The 21760-nt window shown below is 43.5% G+C and overlaps 1 protein-coding gene and 1 pseudogene across 1 annotated transcript; both read right to left on the bottom strand.

Annotated features, from left to right (window-relative positions):
• Nucleotides 1–324: 324 nt before the first annotated feature.
• LOC142001136 (zinc finger and BTB domain-containing protein 8A-like) lies at nt 325–14129 on the bottom strand. The gene is made up of 4 exons (XM_074976071.1): nt 13978–14129; nt 11429–12419; nt 7969–8138; nt 325–4225 (listed from the first exon to the last, which is right to left on the bottom strand). The coding sequence occupies exons 2-4, from the start codon at nt 12366–12368 to the stop codon at nt 3893–3895; spliced, it is 1443 nt and encodes a 480-aa protein (XP_074832172.1). The 5' UTR covers nt 12369–12419; nt 13978–14129; the 3' UTR covers nt 325–3892.
• Nucleotides 14130–17278: 3149 nt separating this feature from the next.
• LOC142001119 (zinc finger and BTB domain-containing protein 8A-like) lies at nt 17279–21036 on the bottom strand (annotated as a pseudogene).
• Nucleotides 21037–21760: the final 724 nt, after the last annotated feature.

Here is a 21760-nt window from a genome sequence, read left to right as displayed (position 1 = left end):
TCTACACTAGCCCAAAACTTCAAAATGGCCATACAAACAGCCATTTCAAAGTTTACTAATGAAGTGCTGAACTACACAGTCAGTGCCTCATTAGCATGCTGGCAGCCACGGCACTTTGAAATTGCTGTGGCTTGCTGCCGCGCGGTTCGTCCAGACAGGGCTCCTTTTCGAAGGGACCCCAGCAACTTTGAAATCCCCTTAATCCTAACAGCGGATAGGAATAAGGGGACTTCGAAGTTGCCGGGGTCCTTTCGAAAAGGAGCCCTGTCTGGACGAGCCACGTGATGGCAAGCCGTGGCAATTTTGAAGTGCCACAGCTGCCAGCATGCTAATGAGGCGCTGAATATGTATTTCAGCACTTTATTAGTAAACTTTGAAATGGCTATGCAAATAAATCAAAGTTTTGGGCTAGTGTAGACATAGCCTGTATGAGGACCACCACCTACAGGTATTTCAAAATAGTAGCTGTGAAGATAGGGACAAGAGCCTATTTCAGAATAAGCCATAGTGCATCCAATGGCTCTATTTCAACGTAGGCTCCATTGTGTGTAGACACGCTATTGGAATAAGATTTGCTTATCTCAGGGCTTCCCTGTAGTGTAGACACATTATTCTGCAATATCTTATTTTGGAATAACTACAGAATAAGCTATTCTGGAATAACTTTGCTGCAGCGGCATACTCCAAGTGAACTGCTGCCTGAAGCCATTCTGTCTCTCCATACACATTCCTTTGTTAGGTCTGAAAGTTATTTCAAGTTGATCAAGGACTTTTTGCAATGTTTTACTCAGGCTCTGGCTACACTAGCAGCATCTGTCAAAAGATGTTTCTGTCGGAAGAGATTTTTCTGACATAACATCTGTCGGAGTGTGGCCGTACACTAAAGTGGAGTGATCAGTGTCGACAGAACAGCTGGACTGCCCAGCCCATCTCAACAAAACAGCCAACCAGAAGCACAGCAGAGAGGGCTGCCCAGTGTCCTGGAAGCCCTGTCTGTTGACAGAAGGGCCCCCCAGTGCATTCAAACAGTGTTTTCGTCAATACAATCTGTCGACAAAGACACCCTTCCTCATCTGGGAGAGGCAGAAGTGCCAAGATTTGTTGGAAAAAACTCACTAGTGAAGTCATAACGTATTATGAGTTTTGTCAGAAATGGAATATCTCTGCTTGGATTTTTCCCCTCTGCCAGCCACTACATGGATTTTTGTCAAGGTGGAAATTTTCAAACATTTTCTGTACAGTTTCAGAGCAAATCCATTGTGCAAATTTCTGGGTGAAAGGGAACATAAATTTACACAGGTGGTAAGAAATCAGGAGTAACCAAAATTTAAGCTTCCTTTCACTTTACATCTCTGGTCATCCCATTTGGCCATGTGAAAAAGAATAGACAAGAATCTCCCTGAAGGCAGTTAGTATTGTTTTGAATCAAAACGTTAAAAGAGGGTATCCCTCTCCCTAGAAGATGAGCTTGATGTTTCTGGACTGCTCTCAGCCTCTGACCATGCGGAAATTTAGGACCCAGACTATGATGTCTGGAAGAAAAGGGCCAGCTTTTCATTCTACATTCTTGCTAGCCATCAATATTCTGAAAAGAAATGGCTGCTCTCTCAGAAAATGCAGCTATTCAATTAAGATTATGCAACTTTTCATAAGGGGATTTCAAGTAGTGCTTTTTTTAAAATATGTAAATGGTAAATTAGAATAGTACACTTTTGTAATGTTGTTGTCGTTAATCCCAACCTCAGGCAAGCATGCTTATTGATACAGTGCAAAGAAATAAAACCTCCAATTTACTATCAGAGAAAAATTCAGACAAGGAAGATTTATGGACTATAGAAATTTAGGACATAATCCTGCACCCTCTGAAATAAATGTAATTTTCATGAGGGCAGGATGAAACTGTTAATAACTATGTCCAGTTATCTTGAAATTATCCAACTTCACATTATTTCTGTCTAACAAAAGATTGTAGAAGACTCCTCCGCTAGCATGCACGTGTTTGTTTCATGTTTGCTATGCTGGTTAACTCATTCACTACATCAGAGAAAAAAAGTGGCATATTTTGTCTCAGCAGCATTCTCTAGTTGGCACTAATCACCTCTTGTATTCCAGTTGTAGACAAAATAACCAATTGTAGGTATGGATTTCCATGTATATTGTTCACTGGTGCATAGAATAAACTGAGAAGGTTTAGGATAATATTACAAGGTTCTCTTGGGCTGTATCTAGATTCGAGCAATCTGTTGACAGAAGGTTTTGTCCTTAGATATCTTCCAACAAAACTTCTGCTGACTGATTGCAGCCAGACAGCCAAGCGATCCACTCGGTTGACAGAAGGGCCCCCCTCCTCCTCCAGAACATCCAGACCAGTTTTCTGTTGACAGCTCTCTGTCAACAGAGGCATTCTTCCTGGGGGCAAGCAGGGTACAGCAGTCAACAAGAATGCTGTGTTCTGTGGACTTACTGTCGACAGAATGCCCTTGGGAATCCGGACGCTCTGCCTTGGTGACTAAATGCTTTGGGAACACTAAATTATGTAGAACCTTTTACCTTAAGCTCACCAGTTCAAACTGAATACAGATCATGATGGACCAAAATATTCACTGCCTTAAAAACTGAACTAATTCCAACTAATTTTAAGATAATTATCAGGTATATATGTTAGCTGGCTAAAACACCATTGTTGATAATTTAATGAAGGCTCACAGAAGGAACAAGCATGAAAGTTTAAAACAACGCTTTCATCCTTGAAAGTGTTTCATTTATAGTACTTTTGTGAAGCCTGAACTGCCATTAGTAATTCTCTATCTGTTCTTATAACTTACAAATCTCAAGTCACGATGAGTGAGGCAATACATCTTTTATTGGACAAATTTCTGTCGATGAGGACTACAAGCTTTTGAGCAAGACAAAGCCCTTCTTCAGGTCAGAGCTCTGTGTGGCTCGAAAGACTGTCTCCGTAACATACAATTCTCAGTCATGTCAGTTTGGCACTTTTGAGAAGTAAAAAAATTCATTTTTTTAAAAAAATTGCTTTCTTCGGTAGTTAAAAAAAGACTGAGTGGATTTTGATGGGAAGAACAAATATCCCCGATTTTCAGAGTGAATAAAACATTTAGCGGTATCAGTGAATTATTTCTCTGAGCCATCACTTGATCCGTCATGCACTGACCAGAAGTTATGTTGTTTATTTTCTGGTGTAAGTTTTTCTGAATGAAAGGTAAGCTAATTTTTTTTCCTTATCCAAAGAAATTTTACAAAAAAAAGTGCTTTTCCAGATATATGTGCTATCACATCTAAAACATTTTATATACAATATTTTTGAAAGCTTGGCCTGGCTTCACTAAACTTGATATCCAGATATTGTTCAATTCCATGGAAGAGCACCCTCCTTTCTGGATTTTGAAGGTTTTTCTTATGTTCTAGACTTAGCTATCTTCTTATACTGTGCTGTCACTGGCTGATACTGCTATAATCCCGCACCTCCCCCCATCACCATGCCTATAAAAGTTTTAAAATAGGATAATTTACAGTGAAGCGTGAAGTTTGTTTTAAAATGCTTTTTACCCATCCCCACAATCAAAAAGGGTTTGAGAAGGAACCCACTGTCTGCTATAAAAGGTTATTGTAGTAGTTCAGTTTCATTGTTCATCCATTATTTCATCTCAGGACGAATTCTTTCTAATGGAGCAAAATATTAATACTTGGAGTAACAAAATTCAAAATGGACTCAATGGCATGTTCATAAATGCATGCAAATTTAGACAAGTTCATAAGAAGCCAATGTAACAGATCTTTGTATATTACAAAACGGGCTGGTTGGGAGCTAATGGTCACGATACAGGAAGTCAATGTAAGAAGGAAGAGTTACTAATTTTCAGTTCGCTCACAACTACCTAATATTTGGCTTTACTTCCTGTTCTTCCGCTTCATCATCACTATCATCAACCTGTTGGATGACCAAGTCAGTAGACCCATCCTCCACAATCTCTACATCAGATCTGTTGTCTTCACTGTAGTGCCACCTGGAATCTTTATCTCCTTCTTGGGGAAAGTCAAGCTGTGGTTCACCATCCAAGTCAATGCGGATGCTGTCTATGCCTGCCTCTGCCAGACACTCGTTACAGAGTCTGTAACGTCTTGTCCCCTCTTGAACCACTTGTCCCGTCAGCTCAGTCACATGGCGTTTACACTTTCTGCAAATTGGCTTACAGGCCTGATGAATCTGTGAAAAATGAAATGGACAAAAGCTGGCTATTTTCCTCCATAAGAGCAGGACAGCCAAAGAAGTTCTTTGGTTTTGTTTTATTAAATGGCAGACAGATATCTGACAACCTTGTGCTTCGGAGGTTTAATCAAGAAAAAAAATTAGGTGGTTTTAAATAAGCACAAAAGATTTCATAGGGAGCTGAAAACCCTGCAGTACAGTTCTACAAAGCAGTGGCTCCCAACCTTTTCACTAGCATGGACTCCCAGTAACACCCCCTCCCCGAAACTATATGCAGACCCCTATCAAAACCAATTCTAGCCACTATGGACATGTCGTTACATGAAAAAGGAAACCACAACATAGATTATTTTTGGACAGTAATGAACAACATTATTGGGCTACATTTAATTTTAAAATAATTATTTGTAATTTTACAATGTATTTAAAACTTATTTTTATTTATTTATTTTCCCCCCAAAAGCCCCCTGCAATACCCTCATGGACCTTCAGGGGTCCACAGACTCCAGGTTGGGAACGATTGCGTATAGAGCATTTGTCTTTTTGAAACATTCTTAGTCTAAAGTTTATAATTCTGTCCTCTAGGATAGGACAAGTTGGGAAATTACATTTTAAATATTAAGAATCAAGACAGCATAAACAGAACTTGTCCTATTGCCAAATAAATTGAATTCTGAGTTTATTACTTCATAAATGGGAATTTTTAAAAGCCTGCAACAAAACATGGTGATTTGTTATTTAAGTTATACGACAGAACTGTGCTCTTTCAACAATTTGGTCATTCATTTTCAAATACAAAATTTACCAGATAAAAATATTAAAAGGGAGAACATATAGGCTTGTGTGTATGTATACCAGTTTTCTGTCACAGATAACCTAATTCCATATTTCTCTAAGACTACATCTACACAGCAGCCCTGTTTCAAAATAAACTATTCCAGAATAGTGATTTTGAAATAGGGCTGTGACATACAAAAATGTATTTCAAAATACATAATCTGCACACACAGAGCTTATTTAGAAATAGACCCTCGACAGGCTACATCTACGCTGGCCCCTCCCTTTCAAAAGGGGCACGCAAACGTGGCAGATTGAAAGTGCAAATGAGACATTAATTTGCCTATTCAGCACCTCATTTGCATAATGATGGCCACTTGCCACTCCGGAAGAGCTGCTTTCAAAATGCAAAACAGCTGTGCTAGACAGGGTTCCTTCGAAAGGAAGCCCCACTTTCGAAAGCACTCTTCTTCCTGAAAAAAATTTGTGACAAAATAATTATTCATGAATGAAGATGGATGTTAGATTAACTCCTTACATTTCTTTTTTTTCCCCCCCTCTGATGTAACTTTCCAACAATGAGATGCCAGAAGTGTGTGGAAAATTTCTAGTTTTGGCCTGAAAATTATGTAAGTTGACAGTTAATGAAGACCTGTGGTTTGAATGGCAATTTTTATTGGGGGTGGGTAGGAGGACGAGATCATTGTATCTAGTACTTAGTGCCACTTCATGATCTTGCCAATACTCACTGCGGCTGTGGCCACGCTTGGCCAAAAGTTCGAAATGGCCAAGCTAATGGCCAAATCGAAGAATACTAATGAGGCACTAAATTGAATATTCAGCACCTCATTAGCACTTGCATACTGCGAGCCTTTTCGAAAGGACCCCACACGTTTCAAAATCCCCTTATTCCGCTCCGCTGAGAGGAATAAGGGGATTTTGAAATGTGTGGGGTCCTTTCGAAAATGACCCCCATGTAGCTGCGCCAAGCCGTGTGTGTTAGAAAGCGGCACTTTCAAAGTGCCTTAGCCGGCAGCATGCGAATGCTACTGAGGCGCTGAATAGTCAATTCAGCGACTCATTAGCTTTCTTCAATTTGGCCATTAGCACGGCCATTTTGAAGTTTTGGCCAAGTGTGGCCACAGCCTGTGTGTATGTGCATATAAGTACAAATAACCATGTTAAAAATAAATCTAATACACTGCTATTTCAGTCTTCACATAAATTTTCATGCATGTACATTAAAATGTACATCATATACTGTACTAAGTCTCTTTAACCTATGGTAAAGGCCTACAGGACAACCGTGAAAAGGGAACAAATATATAATTTTAATTTTCATCATGAAGCACTATTAAAATGATAACACAGAAACAGCTTAAAATGTCCAAAGGATTATAGTGCTTTCACATCATGGTATATCGCTCTCTAAAATGGATGGTCTCCTGAGGTAGCTTAAAAGCTATTCCCCTGGCTCTGTCTCTTCACTTCTACAGTAAACTCTTTCATATCGAGTATTCTAATAACCGGAACTCTTAACTAACCAGCATTTTAACCATAAGTAAATTTTAGTTATGTTTTCCATAAGTACTGAATAGTGAAAGTAAACCCAAATATCGCAAATACAGTATAAGTTTACAGTGTACAGTACTACTGTTGATAAATAAAGTATTCTGAATACATTTTTGTTTGTTTCTTAATGTCTAATCTTGCTTTTCTTTAGTGTTATGCATTGCTAGGTATACCTCTCTATTATCCGGAATACATGAATATCTGGCAACCTCCAGGTCCTGGGACTGCCCACCAGTTTTATATGCAGCTGCAGCAGCTCCTCCTTGGCACAGCGGCAGCTGCTCTCAGTTCTCCAGCCACCCTGACAGATCCTTCTCCTACTTCTCTGACATGCATCCCCTGCTCAGATATTACAGCTTCTCTCTCCAGTTGTGCCTTATTCCTGAATTTATCTTAAAAAAACTATTTAATAAGTATGAAAGGAGCAAACCCCCAAATTTAAAAGAGCTACACTGGTGTGCAAGTCTACCTGGACAACAAGTAAAACTGAAAATACAGAATTTTTCTTCTTGAGTGTGGGTATTTTCCGTTATACTAGTGTACAGTTAGATTAGATGGTTAGTTTGTTTCCTCATTTACATGTTTCTTTCACAAAGAAACAAGAACAGGGAGAAGTGACTTTTAAAACAAAGAAATTAATAGGTGCAGCAGTAGTGCCAAAACTACTTCTTCCAGCTTCTTTTGAGTGACATTCGCCCCTCTCCAAAAGGCTGACCCCCTATTCTGAGGTCTTAAATCGTACATGGCCCTTCTGCAGGCCCTGTAAGCTAGGCTGAAGTTTATCCCTTTCCAAAAGGATTCAATTTCAAGTCATGTTTTTAAACCACTAAGCTGTGTCTACACTGCCATTCCTCTTCTTTCGAAAGAGACATGCAAATAAAGGAAATAAAAAATGCAAATGAGGCACTGATTTACTTATCTGGTGCCTCATTTACATACTTTCTTTTCAAAAGAAAGCAAGGAGTGTAGATGAGGCTCTTGCAAAAGTAAACCCCATCTTTGAAAGAAGCCTTCTTCCTATTTTGTTTCAGGAAGAAGGGTTCTTTTGAAGATGGGGTTTATTTTCGAAAGGGCCCCATCTACACTGCTTGCTTGCTTTCGAAAGAAGTGCTTTCAAAAAGATTATACGAATGTGGCACCAGATATATAAATCACTGCCTCATTTGCATTTTCAATTTCCTTCATTTGCATGCCTCTTTCGAAAGAGGAATGGAAGTGTAGACACAATGCTAGAGTGCTGTTTTATGTTATTCTTGCTTTAAGAAAACTGGCATACTCACGCCAAGCAGATTGAATAACTTAAAATAAGTTGCATCCATATACATTATGCCAAGATATGCACTTGTAAACATATTAAATGAAACCATGCAGTCTTTGTCTAAAATACATACTGTTCGAAAATGGCTACTTAGGTGGTCTAGCCTGCTAAATCTTTTCCCACATGCCTCACATGGATAAGGTCGTTCTCCTGTATGGCAACGAAGATGGCGCTTTAGGTCTGCTTTACGCTTCACCACATGCGTACAGAATGGGCACTTGAATCTCATCCGGGGAAGATCATCTGTTACAAAACAATCCTATTAAAAATCTGGAAAAAAGTCACAACAAGTCCAATAACATGAAATTCCAAAAGACAGTTTTTCTAATTTATAAAGTACGCTACAGAAAGGAGCAGAGCTGCATGTTGGTTTCATTCTGAAAGACTGAATTAACATCACAAAGTCAACCCTTTAGTGTCACAGAATAGCATCAATTTTCCCCCACTATTAAATCTGTAGCAATGGATTAAAAGAAAAGGACTTGATAATTGGCTATATTAAAATGGATAAAATTAAAAATAAGGGATATTTACTTACCTTCCTGGATAAAACTAGGGAGCCACGGAAGTTTATTTGGAAACTTCTTGCTTATTTACTTCTGAAAATCAGAAGAAGTGGGTCTTACCCACCAAAGGTTCTGCATAGGTCAGTTTCCCCGCTCTTATCAGGGGCAGCAAGAGTCATGCTGCCTTGCTGACAGGAGCAATTTCATAGCTCCTGTCAGGGGTTGCAACCTGACTCTTGGCTGTTGCCACTGACAGGAGTGGGGAAACTGACCAGCACAGCAGCACTGGTCAGTTTCCCCTCTCCTGTGAGCAGGGGGCAGCCCAGAGCCAGGCTCTCCTGCCCACCACTCACAGGAAACTGACCAGTGCTCCTGTGCTGGTCAGTCCCCTGGCTCCCCAGAGTTATGTGAAATTTGACTTACGGGGGGCTGCGCAAGAACACCACCTCTGCTTAAGTTGGGTCTACTGTATAGTACTTGCACAATACTCCTCATTAGTAAATAAGCATTATCATCTCCATTTTACAGATAAACAGCCTTAGGCCCCAATCCTTCGCAAAGACTTTTTTATACGTTATTAACGGTAAGCATGTGATAATCATAATGACATCAGTATTTACAGGGCTGGGCCCAAAAAGGTTTTTCCAAGATCACACAGTAAGTCAGCTGTACAGCTGAAAATAGAACCACAGGTATCTTTTCTCCTATTTCTATGCCTTTCCAGTAAAGTTGTCATCACTATGACTTTCTTCCTTTGTGGCTTCTGAAAAAAAAAGTGAGGGTAGCAGGGAGTGTTCCTTGACTGGTGACATGCAATTAAAACAGTTTTAGGAAACTAGATTCCCTACTATTGTCATACATCTTGCTGGACATGAATAAACTTGCATACAGCTTGATTTGACTGCAAGGTTTACCAGTTAACAAAAGTGTGGCAATCTACATGCTGGAGATGGTGTTTTTTGGGGTCCTTGACTGCATGGGATCATACTGATCTGGTAAGCTTGCAACACAAACAATCTGCAATATGATTGCTCCTTACTTGTTCTATAGCTAGGAAACTGTACACTATGTGATGTATAATTGAGGTATCCTCCTGTACCTAACTTCCCTGCACCTGGGCCTGGCTAGCATGGACCTAGACTTGTTACATCCTAATAACGTAACCTGAGTGACCAGCTAGAATCAGACTCAAGTTTTTGAATCCCCAAGAACTGGATGAAGTTTTCTTTTAGGACTGGACAAATTATTCTGGATAAGTCAAGTGGAAGACACCTTGGAGGGAATCCAGATGCCCACTTCTGCTCTGTTGCATGTTGCAAAAAAACCCTGTTCCTTCTAAGAATGGGGAACAGGATAAAAAATAAACCACATTCTGACATTCTCCACTTTCCCAGGAATCTTTGGCTGATAAATCTTAGAGATCTGATGTCTGATCTCTAGTGTTTGGTTGTCTACCAGTTAAAACTGGAATTTTTCTGGAAGACTTTGCCTGTATTGCCCAACAGTAGGCAATACCTTACATTTAGTAAGGCACAAGAACTATCACCAAAAGAAGAGATAATAAAGCAAACACTCTCCAGAGAGTCCAATTATGAGAGTATAATTTCAAAAGATGTTTTGGGAAACACAGATGTAAATCAACAGAAATAAATTTCCAAAGAAAAAAAGTCAAAGTTTGAGACCAGTAAAGGCTAGCCTGATTTAGCTGCTAGTCTCTGCCAAATCTTATACATCTATAGAAACTTAAAAGACCTCTACATTATATAGCTTTCCTAGGAAAAAAGCCCACTTTGGTTCCATCTTGAAATTGTAGTCTCTGTACTAAAAAGAGAACTTTGTCTAAGACCCAACTATTTAGTGTTTTTCATAAACAGTTCACAGCTCATATGTTGGAACTATGGTATACCCAAGGGGTCAGCAAACCCCACCACAGGTGCCAAGAGTGGCACACGAGCCGATTTTCATCAGCACGTCAGGCAGGAGCTCAGTTCCACCCGTCCTCTCCCACACAGCCGGGAGCTTGCTCAAAAACATGCTGCCTGTGGATTAATAAAAGACCAGCTAATGGCTACTAATCCCCACCTAAACATAATCCCCACCTAAACGGTAAAGCTCAGCATCTTAATTTATTTACTAACAAAGCTGTTTTAAGTAGGACTATTGATGACTTTAAAAAGTATCACTGGCACTTGACACACCAGTACCTAGAGATCTAAAGGTGAAATTTCAGCATCCTGCCTTGGAGAGGTTGCTGACCTCTGGCATACTACACCTTATGTTGCTCTACATTTAACTGTAACACCTCAGGAGAGAGAGACAGTGATATCATTGTGGACTGCTCAGCAAAGACTTCTGCTCCGTACACAGCAATGGTAAAATGAGAGAAGTGTTAGAGTGTAAAAGGAATGGATTAAAAACTAAATGTGAAAAGATAATACTATCAGGTGGTATACTCTTTCTTAGAATATTGTATTCAGTTCTGGACACCATATCACAAAAAGATACCAGAAATAAAAGGAATATAAAATCAACGGAGCTACAGATTTATCCTACCTGAAAATCAGTCCCAAGGGCCCTAATGGTTTTGCTACACATCTTTAGTATAGGACTTTTGTTTCTGTGTCTACCTAAGAACACAGGGGTTAAATGCAACCAAATTAAAGCTGGAGAGGGAAAGAATTGACAGCTCTAATTCTGAGAAACTCACCCCATTCAAGAATCCGTCCAAAGCCAGGGAAACCAGTGCAGAAATTAGTGACTTACAACGTAGAAAGGTACCGTATGTAGTCTTAACAGAGTTGTACCACTTTGGGAACGTTACTTTCCAATCCTGCATTTTTAGACAGTACAGCGCAATGTATTCCCACCCCTTTTGACTTTTGGGAGAAGTCACACATATTTCCCCAATGACAGAGGTGGTGCTAACAGATTATTACATAAGTTTTCCATTGTAATTTTTAGACAGTAAAATTTCAACAAAATTGTTCAAAGAAATTGAGGAGAGAGCTACAAACGACCAACTCTTACCTTCAGCCCAGCTCCCCATTACACCTAATATCGAGGGCATGCTGCCATATTGCTCCTCTGCTTTTGAGGACTTTGACTTGCCAGAAGAATGGGGCGATTCATGCTCTTGCTGCGACACAGCCAAGCTCCTCGGCATGACATCAGAACCCTGACCATACTGGTACCCAGCATGGGCGGAGTCAATCTCCGCGTCTATTTGGACTTCCTCTTCAGATTGAGAAATGTGGCTAGTAGGGTCTGAGGAGCGGTCCTCAAGCTTGCTTGATTTATAATGGGGAATGTCAGAGGATTGTTGCAATCCTAAATGTCTAGTCTTTTTAATGGCATCTTGCCTTTGGTCATGTTTGGCCAGCTGCTGCTGTGCATTTCGATGAGATGTTGGATAGTAGCTGAAATTGCTCCAAGCATTTCCGCTCATCACGCAAGGCCCTTGGTCAGGAGTTAAGTGAGGATGAGGGGGACTGTTTTCAGTTCTCCAATCAGCACCATACAAGCATGAGCGTTCCACGCCATTGGAATTTACATCTTTGTCTGACAGGCTGAAATATCGATCCTTCTCCTTCTCACTTATGTCCAGGGATGACTTAATGAAGGTCTTACAAACACTAATAACGTCAGTCATCTGAAGATAGCTAGCAGCGGACATGACCTCAATGACATTCTGGCCAGTGAGAGAAAGTTTGCCAGAATACACAAAATCCAGAATAACGGTAAATGTATCAGGAGAAAAAGCCTGGAAGGTAGCAGTGGTGGGTTGGCTGGTGTCCTTTGAGCTCTGGGAAAGGAGCATTTTGAAATAACCACTGCTGGCAAACAGCACATTGCGATGGGCTTTGAAAACCTTGCCCTCCACCAGAATACAGCAGTCGCAGAATAAGTCTTGCTTGCGCTGCTCATTTAGTTGCTGCAGGAGATGAAACTGATGGGAAGAAATCTCCATTCCAAAAGGGAGGGGGGAAAAAAAAAAAAAAGGATAACAGGAAGGCTGGCTCTACAATAAAGAATAAATTACAATGATGACTTGAAACTTGGAAACCGGAGTTGCTGAAACCAGTTCCAATACCCCAAGAAAAGAAAAAGAAAAAACCCACAAGCAAGCAGTCCTGTAGCACCTGAAAGACTAGCAACTTTATTTAGTAGGTCATGAGCTTTCATGGGTAAGACTGCGGGTAATACAAATACAAAGAGTGTGCTCTTGTATGGATGCAAGCGACTGGCTGTACTAAGAAGTCTTCAAATCACGAGCAACCGACATTCGTAAACAGATGCCTGAGGTACGTCCTTCGCATCAAACGACAGACATGGTCCCAAATGAGGAGCTTTGGAACAGAGTAGGACGAGAACCATTGGACATTCAAATCGAGAGAAGAAAGTGGGGATGGCTAGGCCACACACTCAGAAAAACCACCATCCAGCATAGTCGGTCAAGCTCACACATGGAACCCCCACGGAAAATGCAAAGAAGGAAGACCTCAGACAACATGGAGAAGATCTACTGAGACTGAAGGACAACAACTGGGGTACTCTTGGGGCCAGCTAGAAGTCTTGTCCTGAGAGAGAGTGCAGTGGAGGAGACTTGGAGATGACCTCTGCTTCACCTGGAGTACAAGGGTTCAAGTCAGGCTTCCTGGGTAAGCCCCACAAAAACTCATCCCCTAATAAATGAAACAGTCTTTAAGATGCTGTAGGGCTGCTTGCTGTGTTTTGTGATGCTACAGACGAACAGGGCTCCCCGTCCGAGACCAGTCCCCACACAGATCTACCTTTAAATTAAACAAATCAACGGCTGCAGCCTGCAGAGCCCAGTTCCTCCTCCGGCCCCAGGCCCAGCCTCCGTTCGCCCGGGGAGAGGCGCAACCTCCACAGCGCTCCGCATCCTCCGGGCGGAGGGGAGCCAAAGCGCGGGCCAGCAGCTGGCGCTGGCTGCAGCGCTGCCGGCCCCGTGACATTGGCGGAGGAGGCCGTCACTCCCCCGCGCGGCCAGTCCGACGCGGTCCCGGCAGGCGCGGCAGCCCGGGACGCCCGGCGCGCCCGCCCGGCGCTGGCAGCGGACTGGGGTGGGGCGGGGCCGGCCGCCGTCCCTCTCCGCCGGGGCCCCAGCAGCTGCCAGGAGCCGCCGGGCCCTGCGCCAGGCGCCCGGGCAGCGGAGCCCAGCAGGACGGCGCCCGCCCGCCCGCCGGCCGCGCCTACCCCCGCTGCGTGCTTGCCAGGCTCCCGCCGCCCCCTTTGTGCGGGCCCCGCGCTGGCGGCCGCCCGGCGGGACCCCCCTGGCCCCGGCCCCGCTCCCGCTCCCGCTCCCGCTGCCAGCCCGCCCGGGGCTGCCATTCCCGGCCCCTCGCCGCCGCGCCCGGGGCTGCAAATGGCGCCCGCTCGGCTCGCGCCTGCAAGCGCCGCTCGCTCGCTCGCGGCCGCGGAGAGGGGGCCGGGCCTGGCGGTGCCCGCGGAAGGGCCCCTCGCCCGCCGGGTGCGGGAGCTCCGCGCTGCCCCCGGCCGCGGGGCCGCGTCAGCCCGCAACGCCCCGTCCGGCCTGCTGGCGTGCGGCTACTTACCCGCCGGCTCCGGGCTGCCGCTGCTCGGCCGGGGCGGGAGCGGGATCCCCAAAGCCCCGTGGCGGGGCGCGTCGCGGCCGGGAGGCGACGGGCGGGTCCCGCAGCCCCAAACCGTGGGAGCCCGAGCGGGAGAGAAACAAAAGGGATTTGCTGACGTGGGCGTTGGACAGAGACGCCCGAGGGCTGGGGACACAATTAAAGGGGCAACGCGCCGATCGCAGGCGCAGCCCAGCCGCTTCCGCCGCACGGGCTGGGCTCGCCTCGCAGCAGGGGCCGCGTTTCCCTCTTCCCACGCCCACGGGCCCCCGTGCGCCCCGGGGAGGCAACGTGGTGCCCTCGGGACGCTGCCGCCTCGCACCAGGGCTTGGGTGCCCCGGATCCTTCTGTCACCTCCCCTGCGGGAATGTAGTGCCCGGTCCTGTCTCACCCACTTGCCCTCTAAGGTACCCTAGCGCCGCACATTATTCTTAACCCCTTCAGGCTTGGTGGGCTAGGCCCGGATGGCCCGTTTCTGCCTCTCCCTGAGCTGCTCTTCTTTGGAAGCCTTGTTCTTTCTCAGCCTTTTACATCCTTCCCAACCCCCAGGAATAGGAGAGGCGCCATTGTTTACTTTTCTCACTTTTTCTTTTTAAAACAGCTTCTGAATCTTATTTTTAGTACAAATGTAGATCCTAGATGGATAGAGCATCCCTCTGATTCTGTTCCCCAGGGCGTTGCAGGAAGGTGGGATCAGAACTTAACCCACTTTTTCCATGAGCTTCTGTTCCCTTCCCACAGATCACTGGTGTTCTGTTGGCCTTCCCACCAGGAGTCATGGTATTGTTTTAAGCTTTTTATACATAGGAACGCCTCTTGCTCAAGTAGAAGTCAGCTTTGTCATGGTAAATGCCTTCAATTTTCAGAAGGTTCCAGAGGCCATGCCCTCTGTATGCTGGCCCAGTGCTGGTGATTCTTTTTGAAGTCATTAATAGTCCTACTTACAACAGCTTCATTAATAAATAAATGAAGAGGCAGAGCTATACTGATTAGGTGGTGGTTGGTGCGTTAGCTGGTCTTTTGTTAATTCACAGGTGGCATGGCTTTGAGCAAGCCACCTGCTGCATGGGGCAGGAGGGACCGGGCTGAGGTCCCACCTTGCACATGCATGAAAATGGGCTTGCATGACCCTCTTGGCACCTATACCAGGGGTTGCTGACTCTTGTATTAGAGCATACTATTTTCTCTTTTACTGATGAATTTTTTATTACAGGTTGAACTTCTCTAATCTGGCACCCACAGGACCTGACTGGTGCCAGACAAAAGAATTTGCTGGACCACAGGAGATCAGTATTGTCTAGCTGCATTGCAAATGCTTTCACTGCTTACTGGGTTCTTCTGACATTTAGGAATAAATTAGTGCTAAATAGAAGCACAAAACACTGAGAGCCAGGAATCATAGCTGTAAACAAACTTTATGGGACCATGGAAAACTTGGCTACACCCAAGATAAGTACTCATACAGCTAACTAAAATAATGCTGGACTACAGATGCTGCTGGACAAGAGAGTTCCAGATTGGAGAGGTTCAACCTGTACTTACAATTACTGCCTAATAAAATACACTATCAATGCATGCTGCATTTAAGAACACAGAAAATTGCATTAATAAATTATTGCTGTAAAATTTTAATATAAAGTTAGTATTGTTTTTAGTTTCTAAGTATAGGTGTCATCATACAAAGACTTGAATACATGGTTACAGTATGTCTACTAAGATGCTTTAGGTTAGAGAGGTGGTGGATTTTCCATCCCTTGGAGGTTTTTAAATCCCAGCTGGACAAGGTCCTGGCTGGGATGACTTGGTAGGGGTTGAGCCTGCTTGAAGCAGGGGGCTGGACTAGATGACCTCCGGAGGTCCCTTCCAGCCCTGTGATTCTGTGAAAGAGTTTGCAGAACCAAGGCCTATGGTTGTCCTACTAGCCTACTATTCCTGTAAAACAGTGACAATGGAGGACATCATCAATGTTGTGGAAGATAGTATCCAATCATTTTACACTGGATAAAATTACAGGAATGCTACCCCATGTGTCAATGAGAAGAGTAGCTTGTATTTTTGTTGTAGATTGATTGGCTATGTATAATGATTGCATTGTTTAACACTGAACATGCAACTGAAAAAAATATGTACAAAAGTCTAAGGGGAAATCCTAGTACCATTGAAGTCAAAGGCAAAATTTCCCCTTACTTCAACAGGGTCACAACTTCCCCTCTTTATTTCTCAAAAAAAAAAAGACTAATTTCTGGACACAACAAAAATGTAACAAAAAATAATTGCATTGCTATTAGAAAGTACAGTACATTAGTGTGTGACTAAAGACAAATCTTTGGCAGTTGTTGCTTTTTAAAGAGTTTTGTATATTTATTTTTTACTTAAAGATACGGGTTGAAATCCTGCTCTGTTACAGTCAGTGTCAAAACTCCCATTGATTTCATTGTAAAGATTACACCCTTATGGTCAACTATTTTAATCCTGTATTTGGTTAGTAAGGCTAAGCAGCAAATATTTAATGAATTCTGATATAAGAAAGAAAAAGTGGAAGTCACTATTTCATTGTTAGATTGTTTTAACCCATTATAGGACCAATAAAAACAAAACCTGCAACAATTAAGAGTATTCACAAAGCCCTGTTAAGAGTGCTGACAGTACCATCAATTATTGCTTAATAAACAAAGTAATTAAAGATTTATTAGCTTTCCAGTCCTTTACCAATAAGGTTACAAACTGTTTTTGGCAAATAAAAATGATCAAAACAGAGAGGAAAGCTTGTTTTGTAATTTAAAAATAAGTGGAAACAATAGAAAGCCTAAAATAAGAGCACAGAACGCTGAGAGCCAGGGCTAGCAGCTGAAAACAAACTTGTGGGACCACAGGGAAACTTGACCACACTCATGATAAGTGGTCATCCAGGCGGCTAAGATCAGGACAGACTACGGATGTTGCTGGATGAGAGAGTACCAGACTAGAGAGATTCAACCTGTATAACCTTTGGATGAAGAGTCCCAGGCTACATCTACACTTACTGGGAGATCAGCCCAGTCAGGTTTGATTTTGTGTGCCTAGTGGGGACACATGAAATCAAACGATCAGGGGTCAACCCCTGTATTCCTCATTCTCACAAGGCATAAGGGAGGTTGACTGGAGAGTTCTTTGCTTGTTAACCAAAGTCTAGGGATGTGGTGATTCCTAAGCAAGATGCAAGAAGTTAATGTAATGGTGAGATTTACTAATTCTCAATTAATACACAGCTAGCTAATTTTTAGCTTTACTTTCTTTTTCTTAATTTATCTTCACTATCATCAGCTTCCTGGATGACTAAGCCATCAGAGTCATCCTCCACAACTTCTGTAGTTCCGTGCTCTTCACCAAAATGCTACCTAGAATCCCTGTCCTCTTCTGGGGAAAAGCCAAATGATCGTTCAACCTCCAAGTCAACAGGAGTGCATTCTATGCCAGCTCCAGCCAGATGCTCATTACACAGTCTGTAGCACCCTGTTCTTTCTTAAACCCACCTGCCCTGTCACGCCAGTCATGCACTGCTTACACTTTCTGCACAGTGGCTTACAAGCCTGATGGATCTGCAAATTTAAATACATACAAATATTATCAAATAGCAGAATAAAAATACAAGTTACTTTTCTGATTATATATCTTAAATTTAACAGTCCTGGGATGTAATAGGGCAAGTTTCCTTTCATAAGGAGAGAGGGAAAGTACAGCTTGTATGCTAACAAATCTGTTACAGAGTCAGGGAAGAGTTTTTGAGAAGCAAAAGCCATTGCACAGTATGATGAGTACTGTACCTGCATCTAAGTTGAAAAAGATACCGGCTGAACTGTCTTGTGATGAGATGTACCCACTCTGCATTGACCAGAGGAGTGTGGGAGCCAGGCTTATCAGGTAGAAAAGGCCCTGCCCCCCCAGCCCTACTGGGCATGCTCAGCTGCAGCCCTAGTATAAAGGCCAAAAGAGCCAGTCAATCTGAGGTAAGGAGTTCTTGCTCTGTTTAAGGAGCAAGATGGTGAGTGATGAGGTGGTTGAGATGTGACTGGGCTGTGGGGGGACAGCTATGGGGTATGACCCCTTGAAAGAGGGGTGGGGTGGGAGACCCTGCCACAGTTCTAAATAAGATTTAGAGTTTCTGTAAAAACACTAAACTGACAGCCCTATTGATCTAAGTCCTCTATTAATCCAAAACCAGGAATGGTACAAATATCCCAGCCAGAGGTGAAAGTAAGTGGGTGTGCCCTGGTGTACAATGCTGGCAAGAGCTGGCTAAGCTGCCACAAAAGCCATTCGGGACTTGGGTTGTGATAGGACAGTACCTATGAGAAATCTTAAGTTACTTTCATTCCAGTATTACTCATCCTGCCAATAGCTTTGCCTGTTAGGTCACTTAGGACTCAACTCACCACAGGTGAGTTATGCCTGTTATAGCAACAGCAGAAGTGGGGTCAGTTAGGTATGAATTTCTATTGCTATGTTATCTAGCATTTTTTTTGTGAGTAAGGTTTTATGATCCAGTCATAAAAGTCTGGATGGCAGAGATGATCTTTGAGACTGAATACATAACTCTGCCTATTCAGTCCTTGGGTGCTATGCTCACACTTCCAATAAGATTGCCAACTAGTACAAATGTTGGTGTTGATTGTCTCAGTCCTGTTCACAAAAATCTGTTCATCATATGGACCACCAAATAGCTTCAGAATGGTGTGTCTCTTGGGCCGCGTCTACATGTGCACGCTACTTCGAAGTAGCGGCACCAACTTCGAAATAGCGCCCGTCACGGCTACACATGTTGGGCGCTATTTCGAAGTTGAAATCGACATTAGGTGGCGAGACGTCGAAGTCGCTAACCCCATGAGGGGATGGGAATAGCGCCCTACTTCGAAGTTGAACGTCGAAGTAGGGCACATGTAGATGATCTGCGTCCCGCGACATCGAAATAGTGGGGTCCGCCATGGCGGCCATCAGCTGAGGGGTTGAGAGACGCTCTCTCTCCAGCCCCTGCGGGGCTCTATGGTCGCCGTGTGCAGCAGCCCTTAGCCCAGGGCTTCTGGCTGCTGCTGCTGCAGCTGGGGATCCATGCTGCATGCACAGGGTCTGCAACCAGTTGTCAGCTCTGTGGATCTTGTGTTGTTTAGTGCAACTGTGTCTGAGAGGGGCCCTTTAAGGGAGCGGCTTGCTGTCGAGTCCGCCCTGTGACCCTGTCTGCAGCTGTTCCTGGCACCCTTATTTCGATGTGTGCTACTTTGGTGTGTAGACGTTCCCTCACAGCGCCTATTTCGATGTGGTGCTGCCCAACGTCGAAGTTGAACGTCAACGTTGCCAGCCCTGGAGGACGTGTAGACGTTATTCATTGAAATAAGCTATTTCGATGTAGCGTGCACGTGTAGACGTAGCCTTGGTCACTTTCAAAATGAGATAGACCTGAACTTGTGATGTAGAGATGACAGGCTTTCACCAGATGCCCATGATTCAAGTAGGAGATAGGGGTATTAACAGTTAGTGGCTTAACCAATAAGCCTCACCCTCAATGTATGAGGCTTGCCAGTTTCAATTAGCCAGTGGGGGTGTAAGCATCCCACTGCCCACCATGGGCATGGACTTGCTCCAGCCCTGCATGGCCTGCTGTGGCTGGCAACCAGAGCAGCCCCTATCTGCAGCCCAGGGCATGCCATAGATGGGGGCTGTCCCACCCAACCGGAGCAACCCTGGTATACAGTGGCCATGGGTTGCAGGTGGGGAATTGCCAGTCTGGCTCCCCCACTCCTGTTTAATTGGTCAGGAATTTTCCGTCTTTAGTAGGAGAGAGTGCAAAAATTATTGAAGAGATGGGAGCTAGTCCACAGACCAGTGCTTTCCTCCCTATGAAAAGTAGAAATAAAATCTTGTTTTGGTTGGCAGTCTCATCATCCCAACATAAATAAACAAAACTTCACAGTTGTGAACAATTAGCAATCTTCAAAGAGACAAAACAGTAATAACAGGATTTCCATATGTTGGGACTGAAGCATTTTATCAGAATGATGCAGCGAGGCTTAAAAGCTGACCACAAAAAATTTCATTTCAGGAACATGACAGTTTGCAGAAAGGGAGAAAAGATGAACAGCATTAGGAAACCTTTTTAAATACCAGGCTGGAACAGAAAACCAGTCTCTCATTCTTTTCCAGCATTTGAAGACTGACTGTACGGTAAGCCCCCAACTTTTGCGGAGCTTGTGTTCTTGCACAACCCCATGTAACTCAAATTTTGCATAACTCCAGGAAGCCAGGAAACTGACCAGCACACCAGTGCTGGTCAGTTTCCCCGTTCATGTAAGTGGTGGGGATCTTGCTCCTGGCTGCCCACCACTCACAGGAGCTGGGAAACTGACCAGTGGAGCAGTGTTGGTCAGTCTCCCAGGTCTCCTGAGTGTTGGGTATCCTGAAGTCAAGCATCAGCTCCCTGCCGCTCAGTCGTGTTAATCCACGATTCGTGCAACTTGAGTGCATGTATCTTGGGGTTCTACTGTACAATAATTGACCACTGTATTCTGAAGACATGAGCAACATCCTCATCTTAATAATCCAGAATTGTTCTTCAATTCCAAACAACAGTAACAAAATGGTTTATTTAGAAATGTTTGAAAGCAAATGATCTATGTGTCTCTTATTGATTCTTCACAGAAATGACTGGCAGGTTTATGCTATGCAATTTAAAAAAATTCATTATTTTAAAAATACATATACATACCATTTGAAAATGGCCACGCAGGTGTTCAAACCTGGTGAATCTTTTCCCACTTGCCTCATGTGGATAGGGTCGCTCCCCCATATGACAACAAAGGTGATGCTTTAGGTCTGATTTCTGCTTCACCGTATGGGTACAGAATGGGTACCTGAACTCGCATCATGTTACAAAACAGTCCTGTTAATTTCTAAAAGTTTCATGCTCTTTTTCCAATAGTGGAGGGGAAAAAAAGCAATGACTAAAATGCCAAACCCAAATGAAGTATATCAGACTTACCAAAATGACCACATCTTCTGGTGTGTAAATGATATTTTCAGTTGAAGAGCATCAAGACTGATGAAAGGTCTAGAGAACATGAACTATGAGGGAAGACTGAAAGAATTGGGCTTCTTTAGTTTAGAAAAGAAAAGACTGGGAGGGGACATGATAGTGGTTTACAGGTACCTAAAAGAGTGTTACGAGGAGGGAGAAAACTGGTTCTCCTTGGCCTATGAAGATAGGACAAGGGGCTTAAACTGCAACAAGGGAGGATTAGGCTGGACATTAGGAAAAACTTCCTAACTGTCCAGATAGGTAAACATTGGAATAAATTGCCTATCGAGGCTGTGGAATCTCCATCACTGAAGATATGAGAGGTTAGATAGTGTGGCCTAGACGATAGGTCTGCAACCTGTGGCTCCAGAGTCTCATGTGACTCTTAAGGACTTCTTTGCAGCTCCCAACACTATAATTGCAAAGGGGGAGAAGGGGGAAAAATAATCTCCTGAGTAGAGGCTTACCATTTATTGAAAATAAAAGCCCAACAATGAGCCCAATTCATATCTAAATAGATATGTGATCTAGAAAAGGGGGAGTTATTTGATCATGTTGCTAATAAAGTTTGGATTTTTGAAAAGGAAGCTAGCAGCCTTCCTGCTGTGAAGTGCAACATACATAAAGAACTGAAATTTAAACATGAAGTAAAAGGAGCATAATTAAAGTAGGTTCAGGAGTGCAAGGGAGACAGTGATACAA

The sequence above is a fragment of the Carettochelys insculpta genome, chromosome 24 (assembly GCF_033958435.1).
Source record: "Carettochelys insculpta isolate YL-2023 chromosome 24, ASM3395843v1, whole genome shotgun sequence".
Lineage (NCBI taxonomy): Eukaryota > Metazoa > Chordata > Testudines > Carettochelyidae > Carettochelys > Carettochelys insculpta.
Note: the sequence above shows the minus strand (reverse complement) of the source record. Positions and strands in the feature narration are given on the sequence as shown.

Bases quoted from the DNA above. Each gene is read 5' to 3' on its own strand.
- LOC142001136 (XM_074976071.1), bottom strand. From the start codon at position 12,368: ATGGAGATTTCTTCCCATCAGTTTCATCTCCTGCAGCAACTAAATGAG. The intron at 8,139-11,428 runs GTAAGAGTTGGT...GTTTTGTAACAG, and splicing joins AATGGGGAGCTGGGCTGAAG to ATGATCTTCCCCGGATGAGA. The intron at 4,226-7,968 runs GTATGTATTTTA...CATTTTTCACAG, and splicing joins TAAGTAGCCATTTTCGAACA to ATTCATCAGGCCTGTAAGCC.